The 22,201-nt window shown below is 43.9% G+C and overlaps 1 protein-coding gene and 1 long non-coding RNA gene across 2 annotated transcripts in view; one reads left to right on the top strand and one right to left on the bottom strand.

Moving 5' to 3' along the window:
- Positions 1 to 2,018, bottom strand: part of PDZD8 (PDZ domain containing 8) — a 57,275-nt gene extending 55,257 nt beyond the window's left edge. Inside the window, exon 1 of the mRNA XM_068688834.1 lies at positions 820 to 2,018. Within this exon, the coding sequence (XP_068544935.1) occupies positions 820 to 2,003 (1,184 nt within the window). The 5' untranslated portion in view covers positions 2,004 to 2,018. The remainder of the gene's footprint in view (positions 1 to 819) is intronic.
- A 17,729-nt stretch (positions 2,019 to 19,747) lies between these two features.
- LOC137859593 (uncharacterized) overlaps positions 19,748 to 22,201 on the top strand; it is a 31,727-nt gene continuing 29,273 nt past the window's right edge. The window contains exon 1 of the long non-coding RNA XR_011098409.1: positions 19,748 to 20,317. This is a non-coding gene — a long non-coding RNA (uncharacterized lncRNA). The remainder of the gene's footprint in view (positions 20,318 to 22,201) is intronic.

The following is a 22,201-nucleotide window of genomic DNA, read 5'->3' on the forward strand; positions in this document are numbered from 1 at the left end:
AAGGGGATCATTGTACCTTAGCAGAGGTAACACATTCAGTATCTTTTCAGATCAAAAAATCAAGGTGGAATGAAGAAAAGATGCCACTTGCAACTTCTGCTACAGAAACATCACTGAACATTGCATTAGATGTGATATATTACACAGCCTGTGCTGCTACATGTACCTTTAGAAAACGTGATAGCTTCCAAAGGAAAAAAAAAAAAAAAAAAAAGAAGCGCCCCAAAGCTTTACCACAATAACAGTAACACATCTCTTATCAACTTTAAGATTTTCCCAAAGCTGTTGAAGAAATTAAGCAAACCGGAAAGGAAGAGGTCACCACCTATCACGTGATTCCAAAAATATTCCCTACGAAGGGAAGCTATTCCTGCCTTATGTGAAGGAACAAAATCCTTCTCTCTCTTGATAAGCATAAGTCACAAGCCTTGCCTAGGGGGCTCACCAGTGAGAGAAGGATACCCCCAACCCATGTGCAGTTCCACACGGGCATCCTTTTACCTCTTCCAAACAGAAAGATCCTGGTCCTGTTGTCGGACACCTGACAGGACCCAAGAATTCCTGAAAACCACTATTTCCACCACTCAGTTATATGCGTTTTGGGGCATATCACAACCTCACTGCGCAAAGTGAGGTTATCTCACTCGCTATAAATGGAAACCCACGCTTATCTTCATGGAAAGCGTTTGATATCAATGAAGTGCAAGTGCTCTAACTGTAAGAATACCAAGAGAAGCCTCTTTTGGCCCATTAAGCACATGACAACAATTTTAACACACTTCTCCAAGAGTAACATTCTGGATGCAGGCCCCTTCTTACCTGATTTTGTAACTGGGCAAGGTATGCTTGCGCTTGATCACTTTCTTGAACTGGTTCACGATGATGGAGGTGAGCTGCGGCATGGGCCTCCCTTCGAACTGGGACTTTACCTCGAAGAGTATCACGGGGTCATCCATGAACGAGAAGTACCAGTGCGTGAAGGGGAGGCGCGTGAAGACCAGCTTCAGCTTCCCCATCACCCGGGAGATCTTGACGAAGAGGTAGGCCGACTTGCCGAAGACCAGGTCGGCGTCGATGGCCAGGTGGAAGCCGCCGTTGTACTCCAGGTCCACCTCGAAGCCCAGCTCCTCGGGGCAGCCCTCCTCGTTGCACACCACGGGCCGGAGGAGCTTGACGGCCTTGAAGACGGGCAGCACGTTGCCCAGCGAGACGTCCCGCAGGCTCAGCCCCTCCAGCACCTTCCCCGTCACCTTGGCCTGCAGCAGCTCCTCGAACTCCACCTTGATCTTCTTCGTCACCCAGTTCCTCACCAGGGCCGTGTCCCGCAGCTCCCTGAAGAGGAAGAGGAAGATGGCATTGAGGAAGTGGCACGTCTCCTCGCGGGACGACGGCTCCGGAGGGGGCTCGGCCGCCTGCTGCTGCTGCTGCTGCTGAGGCGGAGGAGGAGGCGGCGGCGGCTCGGGGCCCGCAGCGGGCGGCGCTGAGGCGGCGGCGGGCGGCAGCGGGGCCGCGTCCGTTGCCGCCGTGCCGGCGGGGGGGGGCTCCGCGCCCTGCAGGTACTCCCTCAGGCCGTGCCCCGCCGCCACGCGGGCGTAGACGAGGCCTTCGCCTTGCCCGTTGGGCCCGGGGGGCGGCTCGGGCTTCCTGCCGTAGAGGAGCAGGAGCTGCAGCAGCAGCGTCAGGAAGGCGCCGGCCAGCGCCGACAGCACGATGGCGTACAGCGGCAGCATCCCGGCCCTCAGCCCGGCACCGCCGACACCGACACCGGGCGCCGCCGCCGCCTCATCCACGTCCCCCCCCCCCTCCTCCTGTCCGCGCCCGGCGCTGCTGCTGCTGAGGCGGCGGCGGCCCCGGCCCCGGCCCCGGTGGCGGCGGCGGCAGCAGCGGCGGTAGGGGGCGGGGCCCCGCGGGCTCTCCGCGCAGCCCCATTGGAGGAGAGCGGGAGGCCCCGCCGGGCGCGTCACGGCGCCGGGCGCTGCGGCGTCACAGGGCGGAACGCGCATGCGCGAACGCGGGGTTTTTGTGGGGGCGCCGGGTGGGGGTACCCGAAATGGCGGCCGGGGGGTCGTGAGGCGGTGGGGAGGTGTGAGGTGCTCTGCGCTACTGACACGCTCCGTAGCCGTGTTTTTGTTGGAAAGCGCAAATGTGCTTTAAAAATGAATCCCCACCTGTTGGTCTCATGCGCTGGAACGCGTTTAAAGGCAAATCGGAGCAGCAAGGGCTGCTGGAGGATGTGCGGGGGCGGTCCCGCGGCGCTTTGGGGTCATTTTGGGTGATTTTGGGTGCGCGCAGCCTGCAGGTTTTCTGATTTCTGCAAGGCGTCCGCGATGTGCACAAAAGTTACTCAATAATAAAGCTTGTGGGATTCGGTTCTTGTGTTTTTTCTCCGCCTGTTTTTATTTAGTCACCTACCTCTAAAGAAGCTCCTATTTAATATATTTTAATATCAGGAAATCCAGGGTCACACTGATTTTTAAGCCAGCGTCGGGAGCTGCTTAAAAAAGTGCAAACGAGGAAAAGAAAAAGTAATATCTAAACGCTGGGGAGATAAAAACACCCCCCCTTTGTGAGTGTGTGGGGTGGGAGGATTGAAAAGCTCTTAATGAGGCAGGGCTGCGGTTTGAAACCGGAGATTCAGAGTATGAATTTTTTATAGGTCTTGTGACTGAAAGTTGAAATGCCTGGGTGTTTAACAGGGCATTTCTATAGAAATACCAGAGAGGTCATTAGTACAAAATTTGAGCCGCTGTGTTGCGGGCCTCCGCCATGGCTAATACGGGCATACGCAGCAAGAAAGAAAAGCTTTGGGATTTGCAACTAAATGACTTTTCAGATAAGGAATAATACCTTCAGGAAGGCAATAGCAGCCTTGGTTTTGTGTCGGGAAGAACACCAGGAAAAAAGGAAAAAAAAAAAGTGTTGCAGATGTCTCAACTGAGTATCTTCCCCTGTTAAATAAGCAGAACAGAAAATCTGGTGCATTTCGTGCACCTGATGGCGGCTTAAGAGTCTGAAATGCTCAGCTCAGTAATCGCTTTTCTTGTCTCCTAGGAACTTTTTCAATAGGAGCCTCCTTTCAAAGGAGGTTCATCTTCATAGCATCCAGAAATGACCTCTAGGCATATTTGACTTTGGCTTCAGTTTAGAAGTTACTGTTTGCATTTTCTGCAGGTCTGGATAAATAGAAATGTGTGTGCAATCTGGCCAGTTTCCACCATGGTTACACAGAGCTTTGTACAACTGTATAGAATATACCCACCCGCTTGCTCTTTGCACAGCTGTAAATTAATAGGATTGCCGTGCAAAAGTTTGACTATGTATATATGATTTTTAATTAAAAAAAAACATACTAGGGGAGAATTTATTAAAAAGGATATTTCATCCATATCTATGCAGGAAAAATACTCAGGAAAAGTCCAGATATATTATTGTATTTTGTAAATCAGATTTTCACAGAATCACAGAATTTCTAGGTTGGAAGAGAACTTTAAAAAAATTTTTGACACTTTACAAGAGATTGCAACAGGGATAGTGAACAAGGATTGCAAAATATATAGAAATAGGTAATCTAGTAGAGAAAAGGAAACATAAATTCACAGAAACTGTATTTCTCATGTTTAAGCATGAGTAGTGCTTAAAGAGTAGTGGCACCCTGGGAATATTTGTCAATATTCATCTCATTAGTGACTGATCCAAGAATCTATGGATGAAGCGAAATCTAGAAGAATTTTTCTGTTAATCCTATATAGGATGACCAGTGGAAAAAGCACACTTTAAAATGTGGCACACTGTGGCACTGAAGAGAGAAATGCCCTTGTCACAAGCTTAGCAAAATGATTACAGGTTGGGATTTTTCAAAACTGCAGCGTAGTCTAAATAACAGATTCTTTTTCAAATCAGGAAATGCTGGGTTATTTTGTAATGAGTGGTTTTAGTAATTTTCTTCATCAGTGTGCTTTAGTCGTTGCGTTTTTTGTAATATCTTTTGGCAAAATTATTTCATTCTTTCCTGGGCCTCCTATTGTTTTTGTAATACATGTCTTAGAGACCAAAATTAGATTATCATTCTCATGGTACTGCATGAAACAGGATTTAGAAAGTGATTAGGTAAATTCATGAGGAAAAAAATCCACTGAGGGCTATTAAATACAAAGATTGCTGGAAGTTGCACTGGTGACAGACTACTGTGGTGTGTCGTTTCCTCTTAACTGTCCTCAGGCTTCTACCATTTCAGACAGAATACTAGAGAGCAGCTGGTCTGGTCCTGTTTTAGAGTTCTGTAAAATTAAAAAAAAAAAAAAAAAAAAAAAAAGGAAAGAAACACAGTGATCAGGACTGCCTGCAGTTCTAGTTCTGAACTCTCTATGCACAAGGTCATCTACTTATCAGGTGATCCTACATTTTATTGGAGTGAACCTCATTAAAAACTGAAGCTTTAGAGCATGTGAGATTTCTTTTGATGCCATCTAATTATTATTTTTTCCCCTCAGTTTTAATTCTGCCTTTTGAGGAGGCAGGTTGCAATATGAATCTGCTCCCAGTGTTGGCAGAAGGGGCTCACCCCACCTCCAACTGGTCATCCCCTGGAAGTCTTCTGTTCAACTTACCTGGAGAAACTCATCTTTGTGTCCCTTCTGAGCCCATTATCTGCACAGAGTCCATCTCCTCTGGCTCAGCATTCATTTCTAAATCCCTCAAGCATAGTGCACCATCAAGAGCTCAGTTCCTTCATTCCCCACTTTACCAACTTTTAGTAATTTTTAAGGGTGGTGACTAAGAATTTTAAGGGACTTTATTTCTCTCCTAGAACTGACTCAGAGTGAATTCAGAAAAGGGAAGTAGGTTGATGTTTTGGGGGATTTGGATGGATTTTAAATGCTGTTTTTGGGATAGGCCCTCCCTATCTGAGATGCCTAAACCTCCGTTTTCAGTGTTAATAAGAAACAGCTTTGCAATCTTACATGCAACAAGTAAAGCACTTGAGCTGGTTAGCTGGTTACTAGTAATGGCTTAAGGTCCCAAACAGTTTGGATCACAACGTGTCAAAACAAAAAGATAGTGAGAGTTTGATTCCAAGGTTCAGTTCAGCCCAAACACAAAGCCAGTATTTTGACTGAAGCTCATCTTTAATTATCATCAAAAGTACTTTATGCTTGTTTAATCAAGAGCTTAATATTTTGGATGTAAAGGTGCTTTGGATACTTATTTCAAGAGGCTCGTGTTCAAGCTTAGGGTATCCTGTCTCTTAATTAGGGATTCTGCTACTATCTCACCAGACCCTGGCTTTTATTATGTCATGGAACAAGATCCTCCACTTATGAACTGCAGCTTTGAGATAACTTATCCAAGATTAAAAAAAAAAAAAAAAAAAAAAAAAAGCCATTTTAAATGTAAATGTAACAAATTCAGTCTTTTTATATTACCAGTATCCAAGGCATACTGAAGACTTCCTTTATTTCCAGCCTGTCATTACATCTTAAGTTGAGGAACTGCTTTTTAATTCAAAGACGCAAGTAAGATTTGTCACATGTATGCTGCTTCTTGCTGCATCTGCTTCACTGACTTCTGATAGTCATGTAAATGGTAGCTAAATCTTTAGAAAGTGGAAGTTTGAGATAGTCATTACCACATCTGTCATTTAATGCTCACTCAGGTAACTTTTCTTTACATTTTCTGAAACAGCTTCGCCATCCCTCATAAGAATTCCAGTCAGCCTCCCCGAGGCCCTCTTGCATGCTTCCACATCATCTTTCTCAGAGTGAAGATTGTTTTAGCTACTTCCCCTAATACATTTCAAGTGTAATTACACCATGATCAATATGTTTTAGATGTTCCACAACCTCAGAGGTTGTTTTTTTTTTTAATACTTGGCTCTCTTCCTGGATTAGTCCAAATCGGCCTCTGTCTGATGTATGGGCCCCAACAAACTGCATTAAAAAGCAGTTTTGACTTTGTGGAAGGGCTCAATGGTGAAACAGTTAATGTACGCTTGATCACAATGTTTGAGACAAGGGTTCCTGTGAGGTTTTGTGCTTCACTTGCCCTTCACTAAGTGTCTGCGGGTGGCTGGTTATGCTCAGGGGCAGCAGGCTGGGGCAGGACACTTGTTGTGTCCCGCCAGCCTCCAGGTAAACCTGCCACCTCAGAGCAGGGCTGATGCTGTTATTAGCCCTTACTGCCATGACCACGGGAAGAACTGCCCGGTGCCCTGACCTTCTGAGCAGTTCTGTGTCCTGGGCTCCAGGCAGTGCTTCCTCGTGCAAATACTCGGCCATCTCATTTCACTGACTACAGCTGGGACCAGTGCTGTGCTGCAGCAGGTCTTGGGTTTCAGTCACTACTCACTAGCACCTGCGTGTGCTGGTGTGTCCTGGAAAGAAAAGCCAAGGGAATAGTACAGAACTGCGAGGCAATCTGCACCACTTCTCCAAGCCAGAGGGAGCATCTCAGAAAATTTAGCCTAGATCTGTGAGGTTTCTTGGAAGAAGTGTCTGGGATTTATCTGTTATTTACCTTTGCCTCTCTGATCACCTCTGAGATTCATTGCACTGAAAAGGGAAAAAGGAAATTACCAGTCAGCTCATCTGCTTTCCGTATGGAGAAGGTGTGCTGTGTAACTGGGGCTGCAGCCATGCCTTTCTGCTGGCAGTCTGCGACTCCCCAGCCCTCTCAGTGCCTGCAGCATGGGCAGCCTCACTGCACATAAAAGTTGTCCATCTAAACACACGGGGAGGTGTTGGTGGAGCAGAACCTCTCAAACACTTGAAGGATCCTTTAATTTTCTCTCCTGTTTACACTCCCCTCCACCCAACTTAAACATTTAAGTTGGAAAGAACTTGTTACAGAAAGTCGACTTGGACCAGGCATCTTGATGTAAATAACTTCTCGGGGAGAAAAATACCTATTTTAGAGATGAGTCTGACAAGCACTAAGCAAAGAAACAGTTTCTTCAGTTCCCACAGCAGAGCTGGAAGATGGCCATTTCATTACATTTCCTCATGCAAACTCAAGGCCGTTTGAGCACTGAGCTTTTTTTTTTTTTTTTTTTTTTTTTTTCCCTTTGTATTGGCAGCAAGCTAGAGAAAGGTAAACAGAAACATTAATTCACATAGTCTCATTTCTGCTCTTCCCTGGGAACAGTTTTTTACAACAGGCTTCCTGTGCCTCTATTGATTTTTCTAGACTCAAAGAACGAAAAGAGAGAGCACGACTCACGTGACCAACCTTTAAGCAGGTAGTTTTATCACAAAATATTTTTGCACAAACTCAAATAGCTTGTCTTAAGGATGTGGCCTGAAGACTAGTTTTAATGACAATAATAGTTGCAAACCTAACTGCAGTCCAGGCAGCCCCAGCTAGATATTTGTAATAACATAAATTACTCTGCTCAGCTATGTAAGACAAATAGCTGTATTACTGAAATCTATGTAAGTACCATTAGTAACACATTTCTGCTGAGAAGGCATAATGCTACCATTCCTGTCTTCATCCTGTTACAGTTTATTTAATAGTCTGGTTTCATACTAATGTCTGCACTGCTTCTGCTCAGAATCTGTTCAAAGCAAGGCAAACTCAAGCCAAATATGAATGCACCTATAAACATTACCTCATGTTTCACCCTGAAAAGTGTCATTTAGGACAGAAGCAATCTGTAGCTTCACAAACATTTTGCCACTTGGAAAGCTATATTGTCTAGTCTTACCCTTGTACACTGAGGTTGTGTTTAAGACTTCAGAGGAATGGACTGAATGGACTGCATAGCCAAGGAAAGTGTCAAAAATAATTAAGAAAAATATTAGTTTGGGATTTTTTTTTTCTTCCAATGTTTGGATGATTAGTAAAAATAGTAGATATCCTCTGGCAGAGGGGTGAATTAAATTCATTTTTTTCATGTGCTTTTCCAAACTACTCACAGAGAAAAACAAAAAAATAATTCTTAACTGAAGAATAATTTTCCCATTTTGGGGCAGAGTTGTAGCTTCAGTAAGCCAGAAGGCAGAGCTCGTGTATATTCATACAGTTTTCATTTTGTTCAACTTGCATTGTTGCTTTTTTTTTCTTTTTCTGGGCACTCACTGATGTTTAGAAGAATGGACTGACTGAGAAAGCAGAATCCTGGTCTGAAGGCTGAAAGAAGCGAGGAACTTGTCTGCTGTCCTCAGTATCTCAGCAAATTATTTATAAATTCCTCCCACTACCAACCTACAACTTTTCAGTTATTCCAATGATTTTAGAAGCTTGGCTGTAAAACCACAGCTGCCTGAAATGCAGCATTATACACTTCTATTTGAATTTACTTATTGAGCTGTCGGTCTAACAAATGGAAAAACTGAAGTAAATATTTTCAATATGAAATTTAAAACTTCTATGAAATAAGCCCTAAAGAAGCTTGGCTTCCTGAATAATTTCTGCAAAAATTTGTCATCCATACAAGGTTATTTAATCCAAGTCAATATTAAAAAAAAAAGAAAAAAAAGTCAGGAAGATGAAAACTGTCATATAGAAGTGAAACTGAAGTTCTATGAGGGCTGCATTTCCATCTACTGTTATTTTTATTGGACTGGGTAAAGCTTAGAATACAGAAATGAACACTATTTTTTTTCCCGGATTTTGACTTAACAGCTTTTGATCAGCAGCATTTTCTCAGCAATATTTTCAAAAAGCAGTCCATGTTCCTGCAAGAACATAAGCAATACATTTTCTGTGTTTAGCACTGTGGCCTAATCAACTGGGCTCAAAGACAAATAAAATCTTTGAAGTAGTCAATATATTTTTTATTCAAAGGTAACTTGTTGAAACTACTCAGCTTTAACACAGAGCTCTAGATGCATGCCCTGCCAACCATATCAATTATAGCCTCTATTTTTATGATGGGGTTGCTATGTTTATCATTCCAATTGCTAGAATCCTAAGCATGTTTGCTTTAGAAAAGGCAGAATGTGTTAAACAAGTGATATCTTCAAGGGTGAGAAATTGTTAATAGTGTACTAAAACAGCACATTTCATTATTTTTTTAAGAGCTGAAAACCGAAGTAAACTTCTCTGCCACGACCTGCATGGTTCTACATACTGCCTTGTATGAGTGGGAGAATCATCAGCTTCTACTAGTCTGAGCAAGGAATGTTACCTACGTGGAATATAATCATTGCACATCACGTACAATGGCTATAATAGAGGTCTCCGTAGCAACATTAAGAACAGTTATTTTAAAATGTTCTACCTTAGTCTCACGTTCTTTTTTTTTTTTTTTTTTTTTTTTTAATACAAATATTAGCTGCTTCCACTGCAAATGCTGCTATGAGCTAGTCACCCAACAGAACTCCATTGTTGAGGCACGAAAAGATGATCCCTGTTTTGTTTTGCCATAGATTACTGCAGGCTTTTTTCCTTTGCTCTAAATAAATATCCACTAAATATTGCATAATTATTTATTGACATGCAGCTGGTCCGGAAAATTAACCTGTGAGAACTTCCTCTTCTCTCGGGAGGAGTAAAGGATAAGGGAATACGGTGGAATTAATGAGGAAAACCTGAGCAGAGTGTGGCCCCAGATGAATTGCACACAATCAACGGAAAATGGGTAGAAAACCAGAGGCTGTCCAGTCACACTGTGCTCAGGAGCAGGTCTGGGGTGGCAGAGAGAGCAGGTAAAGTGGTGAGGAGGAGGAGGGAACTGGAAGGCACCTCCTCAAGCTCCCACTGCCCATGAGCATGGACACTGCAGCGGAGGAGCTGCTGCAGAAGCAGAGCTTGGTGAAGGGAGGAGGAACAACAGAAAATGGTTTTATCTCAAGGATCAGAAATGGTTGCTTCTGTAGGAGGAGCAGGAAGGGAGATAATATTTTTTTCTCAGAAATAAAGCATATATATATATATATATATATTTTCATGCTTTCCGAATCGTTTCCCAAGAACTTCATCCCCCCACTGAATCCAGTGTAAAGACAGAGTTAAGGCTGGCAAGGATTTCCAGACCTCCTCACACCTGGCATTTTCCTTTGTTATCTAAGAGTAGTCCTGTCACTTCCCCTGGTTTCTCAGCCCTACAGAAGGCAAAGCAGTTTTCAGGGGGAATACAGATTTCAGACAGCTAAACCAGGTAGAGAGCAGGCTAAGCTCGGCCCCACGTTCAGCATGGTTGCTTCATTTCTGCAAGGAGCAGAAAGCTCTTCCTTTGCATTGCTACCTTCTTGAGAGACAATCAGCAAGGGCCTGTAATAGGAATAATTTATACACTGCAGTGCACAGGAGTGATGTAGGAGTAACGCAGGCATATACTGCACAAGACTTGGATTTCATTAATAATACATCAACATAATATACTGGTTTAAGAACAACAACAACAAAAACCACCTGAGTTTGTTAATAGATTTCTGAGATGCTAATCTTTCTTTCATTAGCTTAAATGCTTAAAGTACAGTCTGGCAATGCTGCTTGCACCCTGCAGAAATGATCTGATTTGGAGGGAGCACAACGCAGGGAACATGAGAATGCATTCATCCTTTGCCCACTCTGCTAATACACACACACACACCCCTGCTTGTTCTCTGGTGGAGTGTGAGTGCAGAGGATGTCAAAAGCAGAGGAAGAGACAACCACAGATAAATACATTTAAATGATATGGTAAGAAGGATGGCAGGAAAAAAAAGAACTAGGGTTTTGACAACAGATCTTGTCACGAACAGTATCTCAGTGAAGGCCAGGGCAAGTGAAATGAGTGAGCTTTGCCCCATGCTAAATCTCTTCTTTTGCAGATATGCAAAGAGGTGAGTCCTGGTGCTACAGAACTGCCTGGGGTGGGAGGGCTGGTATCAAAGCCTTACATTTGGGGAGTTCCTCTTTCCCTTCTATGAGGAAGGGAGCACAGATTTCTCATCTGATCACTGCTGTGTTCTGGATGGCAGTCATCTAGGAAGTTCTCCTTCAGGATTGTCTTCCTCCTTTCTCTTAGACCTTTGGCTGTTTTACTGGGAAAGCCTGGGACAGAGCCTGTCGATGGCAATTTGGCCGAGCTGTCTGTATCTCTAGGAAAAGGGCAGCCATCAGCAGCTGTGTAAATGCTGAAAGTAAAATGTAATGGGTACAGCTACTAACAAAGTGTGTGTGTCAGGGGGGAAGTAACTCAAGATTCAGGACCAACTGCAAGGTCTGTTCAGGACTCATGCCAAAGAGCAGCTAGATAAAGGCTGTTACACTACAGGTTCATAGTCAAGGATTTTTGTGTTTGATTTTACACAGGAGATTTCTGGGCATTAACACTTCCTCCCCACCAGTTGCTCAGCCTGCCTGGTGCTGTAACATGAGCGTGCCTGCTTCTCACTGGTTAGAGGGGCACTGGCAAGGACATTTTCAAAGTATACACCAAGTTAATTGTGAAACCAACACAGAACAGTGAAAGTATTTTTTTGCCGTGAGGCCAAGTTCTTCTTTTCCTCTTGCAGCCACTCTCATCAGCACGACTCTTCCTACAGCAACTTTGCTTTTAGCATCTTTTATTGGAAAGGTGCATTCACTGACAGAGACAGTTCGCCTGATGATAGATGCCTTTAAGAGTTTGCATGGGGTCAAATTTAGGTAAAAGAGGAGGTCACAGAAGCAATAAAGGAAGTTTTTTGAAAAGTTATTGCTACACCGCCACACACCACTGACTTTCCCCTTCGGTTTCTCCCACTTTCAACTTTTAGTAGCTGTATTGGTAGTATCACAGTTGTTGCATTTTGGTTTTGTGTGTGTTATTTTTATTGTTGTTATTTCATTTATTTTGGCACAAGCATTGTCTGCAGAATCATCTTTCGGTCAGAATTCAGCAGCACAGCCCTGTCTTCCCTCCGTGCTCATCGTTCTGGCTTGGCATTTTGTTCTTGTGTTACTCTGCACCTGGGCTCAACTTATCATGTTTTCAGGGTGGTTTTGCCATGGACCTGCCCCATCCCAACATTCAGCTACAGTATTGTAACTATTTGGATATCAAACTTGGAGAGAAAGGACAGTCCCGTTAAACAACCATGCCAGGGCCCCTACGCTTCCCATCCTGAGTGGGAAGGTTGTTGCCTGAGTCCCTTGAGAAGACGGGGCTTAGCTCTTTAAGCCCTGAACCTGATAAATGCGCTTACTAAAATTACAAGCTGTTTAGATAACTTGTTAATGAAGGTTGTGTGGTTACCTCTGGGACTAGAATAAATCTCCTTCACCTTCGCCCAGAGCAGTGAGCTGAATTCAGCCCTGGTTGCAGAGCGCTGCTGCAGGAAGCTGCGCTATCGAAGGACCACAGGGCCAAGTGAGGGTGCTGCGGTTGCTCACACTGCATTTTCTCTCTCTGTGGCTTGGTGACTCATCTTTCACACTTCCTTATTATCCCATTTACCGACAATACGAAGCACCATTTTCTAGTAGAGAAGCATTTAGGAACGCTGGGTTTTGGTAAACAATGCAAAAACGAGTCTTGCTGGCTATTAAGAGGTCAGCTTCACAGCTTTTCTGAGGAGTGCTTATCTTCACGCAAGCACATCTCCTTTCCATAGCCCACTGCTTACACATGGGACCCAACTGGCGGTGGTTTCAGCAATACCACTGATGTACTGAGTGCTCCACTAGTCCAGAAACCCTGATGAATAGTGAAAATTTGCAATAGCTGATTCCTATCATATGAAGATTTCATGCTCAATGAATTTCATGCATTTGTTTTTTCTTATTTTTGTCTGGGAACAAGACTGACTTTTTTTGGCATTGCCTCGGTTCATCCTGTTCTAGCTGGCACCTGTTTGCTCATTAGCTCATCTAAGGAAATTAATCGAGTCTCGAGCTGGTCTGACAGACAGAGTGTATGTTCTTGTGTGCTGTGATAAAGTAGCTGGATGAGAACTGGATAACCAGAGTCTGTGATTTGTAAATGCAATAAAGATGCCAATTATTAACTTACAAGAATTTGCTGGACACGTACATCCAAATGAGCCACTGCTAAAGTGATACTGTGCACAAGCAGAACTGAGTGGATGAAATAGCACATACAGGATGGTCACAAGAAAATATGTTTTCATGTAGGTAAAGACTAGAGGGAGCCCTCATGTTGATATTAACAGGGAAGCTTTGTAGTTGTATAGGCAAACTCAAACAACTATTACAATGAAGGGGACTTTTGGCATCTTCCCTCTTTTTGTCCCTGTTAGAATCCCTACTGAGCCAGAATCAGCACAAGAAATCTTGACCCCATGCATAAAACCATGCAGCATCAGATGCCTTTTTTTTTTTTTTTTCATCTCTGTGTAATGATGCAATTGCATTTCTCACCAGGGAGAAAAATCTACATTTTGTAACATTTTTTTGAAGAGCATGAGTACATTTCCCACCACTCAGTTGAGTTCCCTCAGTTCCAGTGGCAGAGTGACACCACCACAAAGCAAGCATCCTGTTGCCCAGTTGTCTCAATAGCTGAGACTTTTTTGGACAGATGCACGAAGTATTTTAGCATAAGTTAATACATGATTTTGTACCTTATCAATCCCTTTATATTTCTCTTATTTTTTCTTTGGGTATTTTTCTCCAACAAGACCTAGGAAGCTCGAAGTTCCACCTTTGTTTCTGGCTACAGGAATCAAAAAAAAAAGAAAAAAAAAAAAGAAAAAAAGAAAAAAAAAGAAAAAAAAAAAAAGAGAGAGAGAGATAGCCAACAGTTGGCTGTACAAAAAAAAATAAAATAAAAATAAAATAGTTCCATGTTCCACAAGTAGTGAGGTATCTATATGCCTTGTATCTCCAGCAGCAGGTAGCTGTATTGTGTATTGATCCTTCCCCACAGAGCCAACAACCTCAAGGCTTGGAGAAAGACCAAGGTACAAAAGAAGAAATGTGTCACACTCCAAGACTACACAACACTACATGACCATGCCACTGCCTTTTTTTGTTTAAGTCAGTGTCCACCCTCCACACCTCTTCTGTAGGTGGGTCACGTAAGGGCTATCCCTGCCAGAGATCTGAAAGATTAAAGATGATGATGATGATGACGACAATGATAATAATCCAACCATCTCTCTCCAGGTTTCATTTTTTAGTGAGCTGCCAAACGTGCAAGATCTCAAACTCTCCAGGAAAGCAAATCTCACTATTTGCTCTATATTCAGTCAAGTTTAATCCTATTACTTTCTTCATGACAGGACAATTACCTCCTGCTATATTTACACTCATACTTTGCTAGACACCAGTCTTGCTCACTTTTTCCTTCTTCCTTCCTTTCAACCAACCTGTTCTGTCACCCAATCTGAGACCAATTACACAAAGCTGTCCACTTTTAACTCCTCCCTTGCAGCCTAATATTTTTCTCAGATGTTATGGACAAATCTGACATCTGTTAGTGGCAGTTTGTTAAATCTGTCCTGCTCAAAGGATGTTTCAAACCCCGTTGTGTCATGGTACCCAGGTAATGGCTCACACAGTAGCTCACAGTATTTGTGGAGACAGTTGCTGTTTAATAACTTTTTAATTCCTTAACAGGAATCAGACTTCTAGATAACGATGAACTTCTTGTTCTGTTCAGCGCATTAGGAGAGAGATGTTAATTTTATTACTGCAGTATTGGAAGTTCCTTTGATACAGTATTTTTGATTAATTAGGATTTTTTATTTTCTGAAAGGACCAGAGTCTGATTTTCTGAAGATACTATCTTTTTTAGAAAATAATATCAATGATCTACCCTATGACTAAGTAATAGCTTAGTAAAAGTAATTATAAGCATTCAGTGCCTTGCTATTAAATATGAGCTTGCTGCCATCTGTGTCTTATTTGTTGCCTTAACATCTTCTAATCCCCAAAGAGAACTGAGCATTACTAAGTAAGTAAACACGCATTACAGGAAATGGGAGAAGGGGAGAAATGAGAGCCATCCCTACAATCACAAAACTAAAGGTTACGTGCTTGACGTGTCAGCCATCAAAATGTCCTAAGTACCCATACCAGACAGACAAGGAGGATGTTTTATTAGGTTGCTCTCTCAGATAAAGTATCAGCAGGATCTGAAAGGCTGGCACACTTGCCTCTGCTTTTTAGTTTCAGTCTGTAAGTTTGTAGACTCCATATGCTCCTCAAAACATCCACAGTCTGAATGAAAGCAATGAGTAATGAGCAAGGCTTTTACCCCAACGCTTCCCATAGCTATGGATTAAAGGTTTGGATCTCTGCAACCTTTGTTGCTCAAGCACCTAAATCTAATACCCCAGCTCAAGTGCTCCAGCACCACAACAGGCAAGAGCATTAACAAAGCTCAGGGCTCAAAAATAAGTGAGTTCCTGCAGTGTAATGAGTTACTCACTAAGCATCGGCAGAGCCAGATGCTCTCGGCCTGTCACATATTTGAGGAAAAATGTGTTCATTGAAATGTCAGCAAAAAAGATTTAAGATAATGCATTTTTGCCGTATGCTTGTGAGGGTCTGGAAGTATGCATGTGGTTGAGCCTCCAGCCTCGGCGAACACACAGTGACTCTTTAACCAACAGTAACTCGATTATCTGTCTGAGCCCTGAGCTGAACCGCAGCAGTCACTTCAGATTAGAATCCAGCGCGAGGCAGAGGGCTGTCAGAGGGTCTGTAAATTTAACTTCTTAAATTGCAAGTGAGAAACAGCGTTTTCCTGAGGATTTACTCTATAGAGTCACAGCGTCAGCACTTTGGTTAAGAAAGGCATATTGTCTCTTTAGGGAGAGTTGAGAATTTCCCGTTTCACAGTTTTTCTGTGAAAAGCGTTCTGTGCACGGCTGCTGATGTGCTGTTCTCCTGGCTGCACACTGGGCTGGCAGGTATTTCTCTACCGTACTGAGAAAGGGAAGCAAGCCATTCTCCAAATTCCCTCAGCCACATGAAACAGCTGATTCACGAGTCGGTGGCCTGGTGCATACTCTCCACCAGCATCTGAGTTACTCTGAAGCCCTGTATCAGCGAGAAGTGAAGCGGTGTGGCTCCCGTCCAACAAAGTGCTCCTGGGTATGCTTGCTCAAGGTCAGGGACACTTGAAGTATGTGCTCTGCTGTATTTAGCACATTACAGGTTGGAACACCACGATAACATGATAAGAAAAGACAAAAATCACTCATAATTTCAGACTGCCAAGTTGCACTCAGACTGCCGAGATCTCATGTCTGTATCTAAAGCCCTGATAATAATGCTGTTGACATTTTAATCAGTGGGGAAAGGGATTTCATGCCCATTTCCCTCAAACAAACAAACACCCCCAAAGCATTATCAGCAGTTCTCTTACCCCTTCATACACAAACTTTGACACCTGCAAAGCTATGTACACTGAAGATAGCACCTTGGTTCAGCCAGCATCGTCAGAAGCCAAGCAGATAAGTAGGAACCATGGAAGGGTCACGAAGCCCTTTGAGAAAATTGATAACAGCAAGTTGGCAACCTGCATAGACAATCCAAATTCTTCCATAAGATCTTTGCTTCACAATACCTTGTAGAGTGTATAAAGCTACTTGAAAAGGCCATCCCAAATGATTACTTGATTAGGGGGCTCAGGGCAGAGCCAGGGCTCCAAAGCAAAGAAGTTATTGCCCTAGCCCTGGAGAAGATGCTTTGGGTGAATACATTGTTTTTCTTCACTCCCTGGGCAGCAGTACTTACGAAAACTGTAGACAGGGTGTGTTTTTTTTGCATACAGAATGCTTTTACGATGCTTCTAACTGGCAGTAAATCCAGATGACTCTATTACAACCCCAAATTATTACAGCTGTCTCAGTTCACGGCCACTGGATGTCACTACTGATCCATTTCAGAGGACCAGCAGAGTTTTATGAGAGCAAAACAAAAGCCTTCCTAATTTGGAGAAAATGAAATACTATTTCACTTATTAATATTGTTTATGAGAACTCATTAGCTCATTCTCCCAAGCCAGCACCGCGTGTCTGTCACCTTGCCTACAAACGCAGAGGAGCACACTTGCAGGAGGGTTTCCTTGGGGTGCCAGACAGCTTCTCACAGGGGAAGAGACCTTGGGATGGAGGGGAAGAAACTTCCTGAATGATCACACCACGTCAAGATCAGCGTGGAAACAGCAAGGCCAGTGTGGAGCAGGAGCACATCAGGGCTGATGCGCTGGGGGACCCCCAACGTGGGTGCTATGAACCTCCTCTGTTTGCCAGGAGCTGCTACTAAGGACCAGCCAACCACCTCTCTTTTTCTATTAATCCGCTTCTTTTCTTGGGGATAAAAGATTGATCCTGTGCGCTATAAATTTTAAAAAGTGGTAAAAAGAAAGCAGCTGCCAAGTCATTAAAGCTCAGTTCTCTCTAGATCAGTTTCACTGCACAGGACACTTGCGTAGACATCGAGTGAGAGGCAGGTCTGCCTCTGAAGGCTTGCGACGAAGGAGGTAACAGAGATGAAAAGATCTTTCTCTGTGATATTCTTGATCTGATCTGCTCTGCTGGCATCCCCACAGAGAAGAAGGGATGAGCAGATGAAATGCGGCACCAGGGGGGAAAAGAGAAGACATCAAGATTTGGATGAGACTGGGGTTTGACAGCAAGAAAAGGAAACAGAAGGAGCTCCCGGAAATATTATATAGAAAATATCATGAAATTCAGAACCAGCCTTGCTTCCCTGAGATAGCAGGCCAGATCCTATGCATTTACACATTAAATGCAGTGCTCTGGCATCACCTACCTGCCCAACCAGTGCAGCACCTTGCTGAAGGCTCTGCCAGACCACCCTGCGCCGCCTGAGAGTCCCAGCCCACGTCAGGGTCACTCAGCACTTCCCAGAAGAAGAAGCTATTTCCCATTCCGTACAGCTTCGCAAAACTTTCATCATTCAAGCTGAAAATTTCTGTTAGATTTCTGCCTCAAGCTGGAAAAAAAGAGGGGAGAAACTATTAATCTATTTTCAAGAAAGAAAATTGAAAGAGAAATCACATATACTCAGTACAGACTTATAAAAATTAACAACTGGACTCTTCTAAGATGTATCCCCTTTAGGCAAGCAGGGGTCCCCAAGCCATTTATATGCCAGCCTCAGATGCTCCAGTGATGGGAAACTGGGGTGCAGACTTGTGGTTTCATTGCTGCTCCTAGGTGCTGTGGTCTAGGACCAGACCACTCACCAAAACTGGAATAAAGACCCTGTCTTTCTTGGGCTTGCCATCATCTCTGCCCCTCTGGCCTCTGGTTAGGCAAACAAGGAGAGGTGAGTAAATGTGAACACAGGGCACAGGAACTGGGGCAAGAAGAGAAGAACTGGTGTGAGGATTTGGGTGAGACTAGGTTTTTATGGGGAGGGAAGAACCTGGGACCAGACGGGCTTGGAAGCTGGTCCTACATGGGAAGCCATGAAGACAGACTGGGAGGAGAGAGAAGGACAGGACCAGTTGGTTAGAGGGATGGAGAATTGATTTTATGCTCAGGATGGAATTAAGTTGCTACAGGCAACCCAAAATCATCGCCTTTGAACTCTTCCTTGACTCCTTGAAGTGTTGTGAGTAATTTTCAGAGCGTGTATCTTCCTGTTGTGACCCAGCTTGGGGTGGGCTGTCGTTCAGGGCGGCTCAGTTATTTTCAGCAGCTCAGGACTGCTGAGCTTGGGGGTTCCTGAGCTCCACAACAGGCTCTAGAGGAGCAGAGCGTGGCCTCAGTGTCCTCACCCAACCCAGGAGACTGGTCTGGCGGCAGGTTCCATCAGCTTGATGGATGACTTGTGGTGACATACCCAGACAAAGATAGCAGTGGCTAACTCCCAGTTATCTAACGGAGCCGTGGATCTAACGGGACTGAGCTGAGGCTCTCCCAGTCACCAGGCTCTGCGGCAGCCTACCAGCCCACTGAGCTCATCGGAAACCTGAGAAACTCGTCTGATTTCTGCTGGGAGGTTCATTTTGATTTAATCAGCCTGGCAGGTTGCCAGTGGAATTTATTTTTTTTTTTCTCTCCGAAATTTCCAGCCAGTTTTAGCGAAAGCTAAAGGATAACACGAGGAGGTCTTCTGCACAGCTCCTTTTCGCCTCCTATTTCCTTACAAGTGGAGCAATATTAATGCCGCGGGGAAATGACATTACATGCAGAGCTAGATTAATGTCATGGGAAATGAAGGAAGGACCTACCTGTAACAGCAGAGGGGATACACAGGGCAGGTACTTCAGTTAATCAGCTGCCTTTGCACAGGAAAAAAAAAAAAAAAAAAAAGCAGCAAGACCATACATATAGGATCTGTCCTTTTCCTCTGCTAGTGGAAAAGCTACTTTCTTTTTGAAACCAGTGAAGCAGGGCTCACTTTGCCAGTATGACTGGGAACGTTGCTGGAGGGAGGAAGAAGCACAAGAAGAAAAAAAAAATCAATGAGAAGACACAATGGTATTTTGGCCAGAATTGTGCTCCATCGTTCCAGACTCTGTATTTCTTTATCTGGCCCACACCTTAGCCCCATGACATTGCAGTGACTGTAGGTGTTAGAAACTTTTTAACACAGAAGAAAACACTGTGAGTGGATGTTGGGAACCAAAGCCAGCAACCCTAACACTGTGCCAACACATCCTTCAGGCCCACCAGCAGTCCCGTTGGTTTCACTGGGATTACTTGTGGGGTAAGGAGCTACCCAGCCCGAGGCAGTGAATCTGATCCCTCGTTTTCAGCTGAAGATGTAAACTTTGGGACAAAGATTATTCGATTTCTCAGAGGCTCAGTCTGGCTTTTGCTTGAGCTAGGGGGAAAGGTGACCACTCTGTAAAGCAGCACAGTGCCAGAAAGCCATTCATCAGTCTGAAAAAGGAGACTTAATATCAAGTTTAAATCCCATTTTCATCAACCTCACTTCAAAATCACACCATATATTAGCCTAATAAAGACGAAATTTCCTAACAAAAAAGCAAGGAGGGCTGGAGCTGGCCGGAGCTTTCCCAGAGTCACTGGCAGGGTCCTTCCTTCCCTGCTCCTCGCATTCAGCCTGGCAGAAAAACCCCAAACACCTTAACACCAACTGCACGTGCTCCCTCCTTTCCTGGAAGCATTGCTTTGTCCTGTGGAAACCTGAATGCGTACAAAACTATGCAAGGAGTCCCCACCAGCTCTCATTATGAGCGGTGTAAGGGATGCCAGATGATTATCGGAGGCCTTCCCACCGAACCCACAGCTTCAGGGGGACGCAGGGAGGCTGGCAAGATAGGGAAATCCTGTGGCCAAAAGCTTTTGGAGCGAGCAGTTTCTCCTCCCACTTGCAGAGACCACACTTAGATTTTTGTGGTGTCATAAATATGCTCTTTAGTGTGCGCACTAATAGGTCTCTGGAACACATCTGGGTTTGGTGGCTCCGGACCCCGAGGCGTGTGCATGAAGGCGAGGTAAGAAGTGTCCGCTGTGTGTGTGTGCCCAGGGAGCTGCCTCTGTGTCTGCTGGGGCTCAGTGCTGCTCGGTTTGATAACCCCTGCTGCTGATGCAACCTGCTACCTGGGCAGCTGTGGGAGGTAGAAAAGAGTTTTCTATCCCTAGCCTTGATTACTGTAGCTTACGTGTTACATATAGGGTGGGTAAGTTACTACTGTAGGGACAAAACTTATCAAAACAGACCTCTATAGCCTGGTAGGTTATATAGCCACTTACGCATGTAATGGGAATAATATATTCTCAAATTTGCTGGTATAAATATAACTGATAGTGCCCTGCTTCCCCTCAGTGCAGTGATTTTATGCCACAGAGTGCTACTTAAGAGAAATGGTGCAAAAATCCCAAACTGCAGTCTTAGATCCCCTCTCCAGGCATATTAAATCCCTTTCCACGGGGAGGGAAACTTCTGTCTGTGCTATCTTGTGATGCTTGTGGCTTTTGAGAACTGTCTTCAGCCTTGGTTGTAAGGTCCTTCCCCAGAAAGAAAATCAAAAGTAAAGACATTTAGTAGGCTTTCTTTGAGATGTGGTGTAGGAAGACAGCAGTCCCCTGTTGGGGAGAGGCATTGAGGTTGGCTTTAACGATTTCCTTCATGTTGAAAGGAAAGTTTAGATTGCTGTGCCCTCAGTGTGAGAGTAGAAGAAGTGATATCTTTTTAGGTAAGTGTTAGGAGGTAGGAAAGAACCCTGCAATAACAACCTGCCTCATAAGTGAGATGTTGGATCTGTAACCAAACAAAGAGGGAACCTGAGTCACAGGAACATTTTGTATTTATAGGGCAGCTTTCATCGGAGAATTTGAGTGTTTTACCAACTCGGAGAGCCAGGGGTAAACACACAAACTTACCCCAAGTCCGGCTTCCCTCGGCGATGTCATGGAGCCAAGCCGTTAAGGAGCACAGAGTAAGGAACTGTTTCGGTATGAGTAAGAGGACAGAATTTGGCCCTACACACTTAACATTCACATCTCCTTTCCCCCATAAAGGAATGTTTACCTCCACTTTATAGATCGGTAACTGATGCACAGAGATCCTGGGGAGGTTGTCCAAAGTCACAAATTGAGAAAGTTAATGAAAAAGGACCCAAGAGTTTTGACTTTGTGCTCTAACCCCAAGGAAAACTTAATTTGGCACCAGCAGCTGCTTGATCTTTAGGGCTTCTGCATGAACAGGGAGTAGTTTGCTTAATGAAATAATATCCCAGGCACATATGAAGAGCAATTACTTGCTCTCATATAAACTCTCATGTATTCATCTAGAAAAAATGTTCATGACTCAGTCATCTGGGATGGTTCAAGCTACTCACCCTCCAGCATGAGGCGTAGGCATTACAGTGGTGAAGTTGAAAAGGAAGACACATGACCTCAATTACTCACAAGGAGTCAAATTATGATCTCAGATACAGTGGTATAAATCTAGAGTCATTCCCCCTGAAGTAATTGGCATGATACTGTATTTCTTTAACATAGGGGAAATCAGAATGCAGTCTATAATCTCAGTATGTCTGTGGAGCTTTATTCAGAAAGTCTATGCTCTCCAGCAATGTATTATTAGTTATGGAGAAAAATAAGGTTGGAAAACGTTCAAGGTAGAAAAATGTACTGAGTTTCCCTGTAGCAAGAGCAACAATTTATTACCGAGTTTTGACAGGGTAAGTAGTAATGATTTTCCTTTTTTTTTTTTTCTTTTTCTTTTTTTTTTTTTTCATCAGGATTTCTCTGCTTTTTATAAACATTTAAGTTAACTGCTATACAGAAAACTTCATAAGGGAATATCCACTTGGAATCTTACCTTTAATCCCTCATTTTCACTTTTAATATCATAAATGGTGAGGAAGGGAGGG

The sequence above is a fragment of the Anas acuta genome, chromosome 7, assembly GCF_963932015.1.
Source record: "Anas acuta chromosome 7, bAnaAcu1.1, whole genome shotgun sequence".
Lineage (NCBI taxonomy): Eukaryota > Metazoa > Chordata > Aves > Anseriformes > Anatidae > Anas > Anas acuta.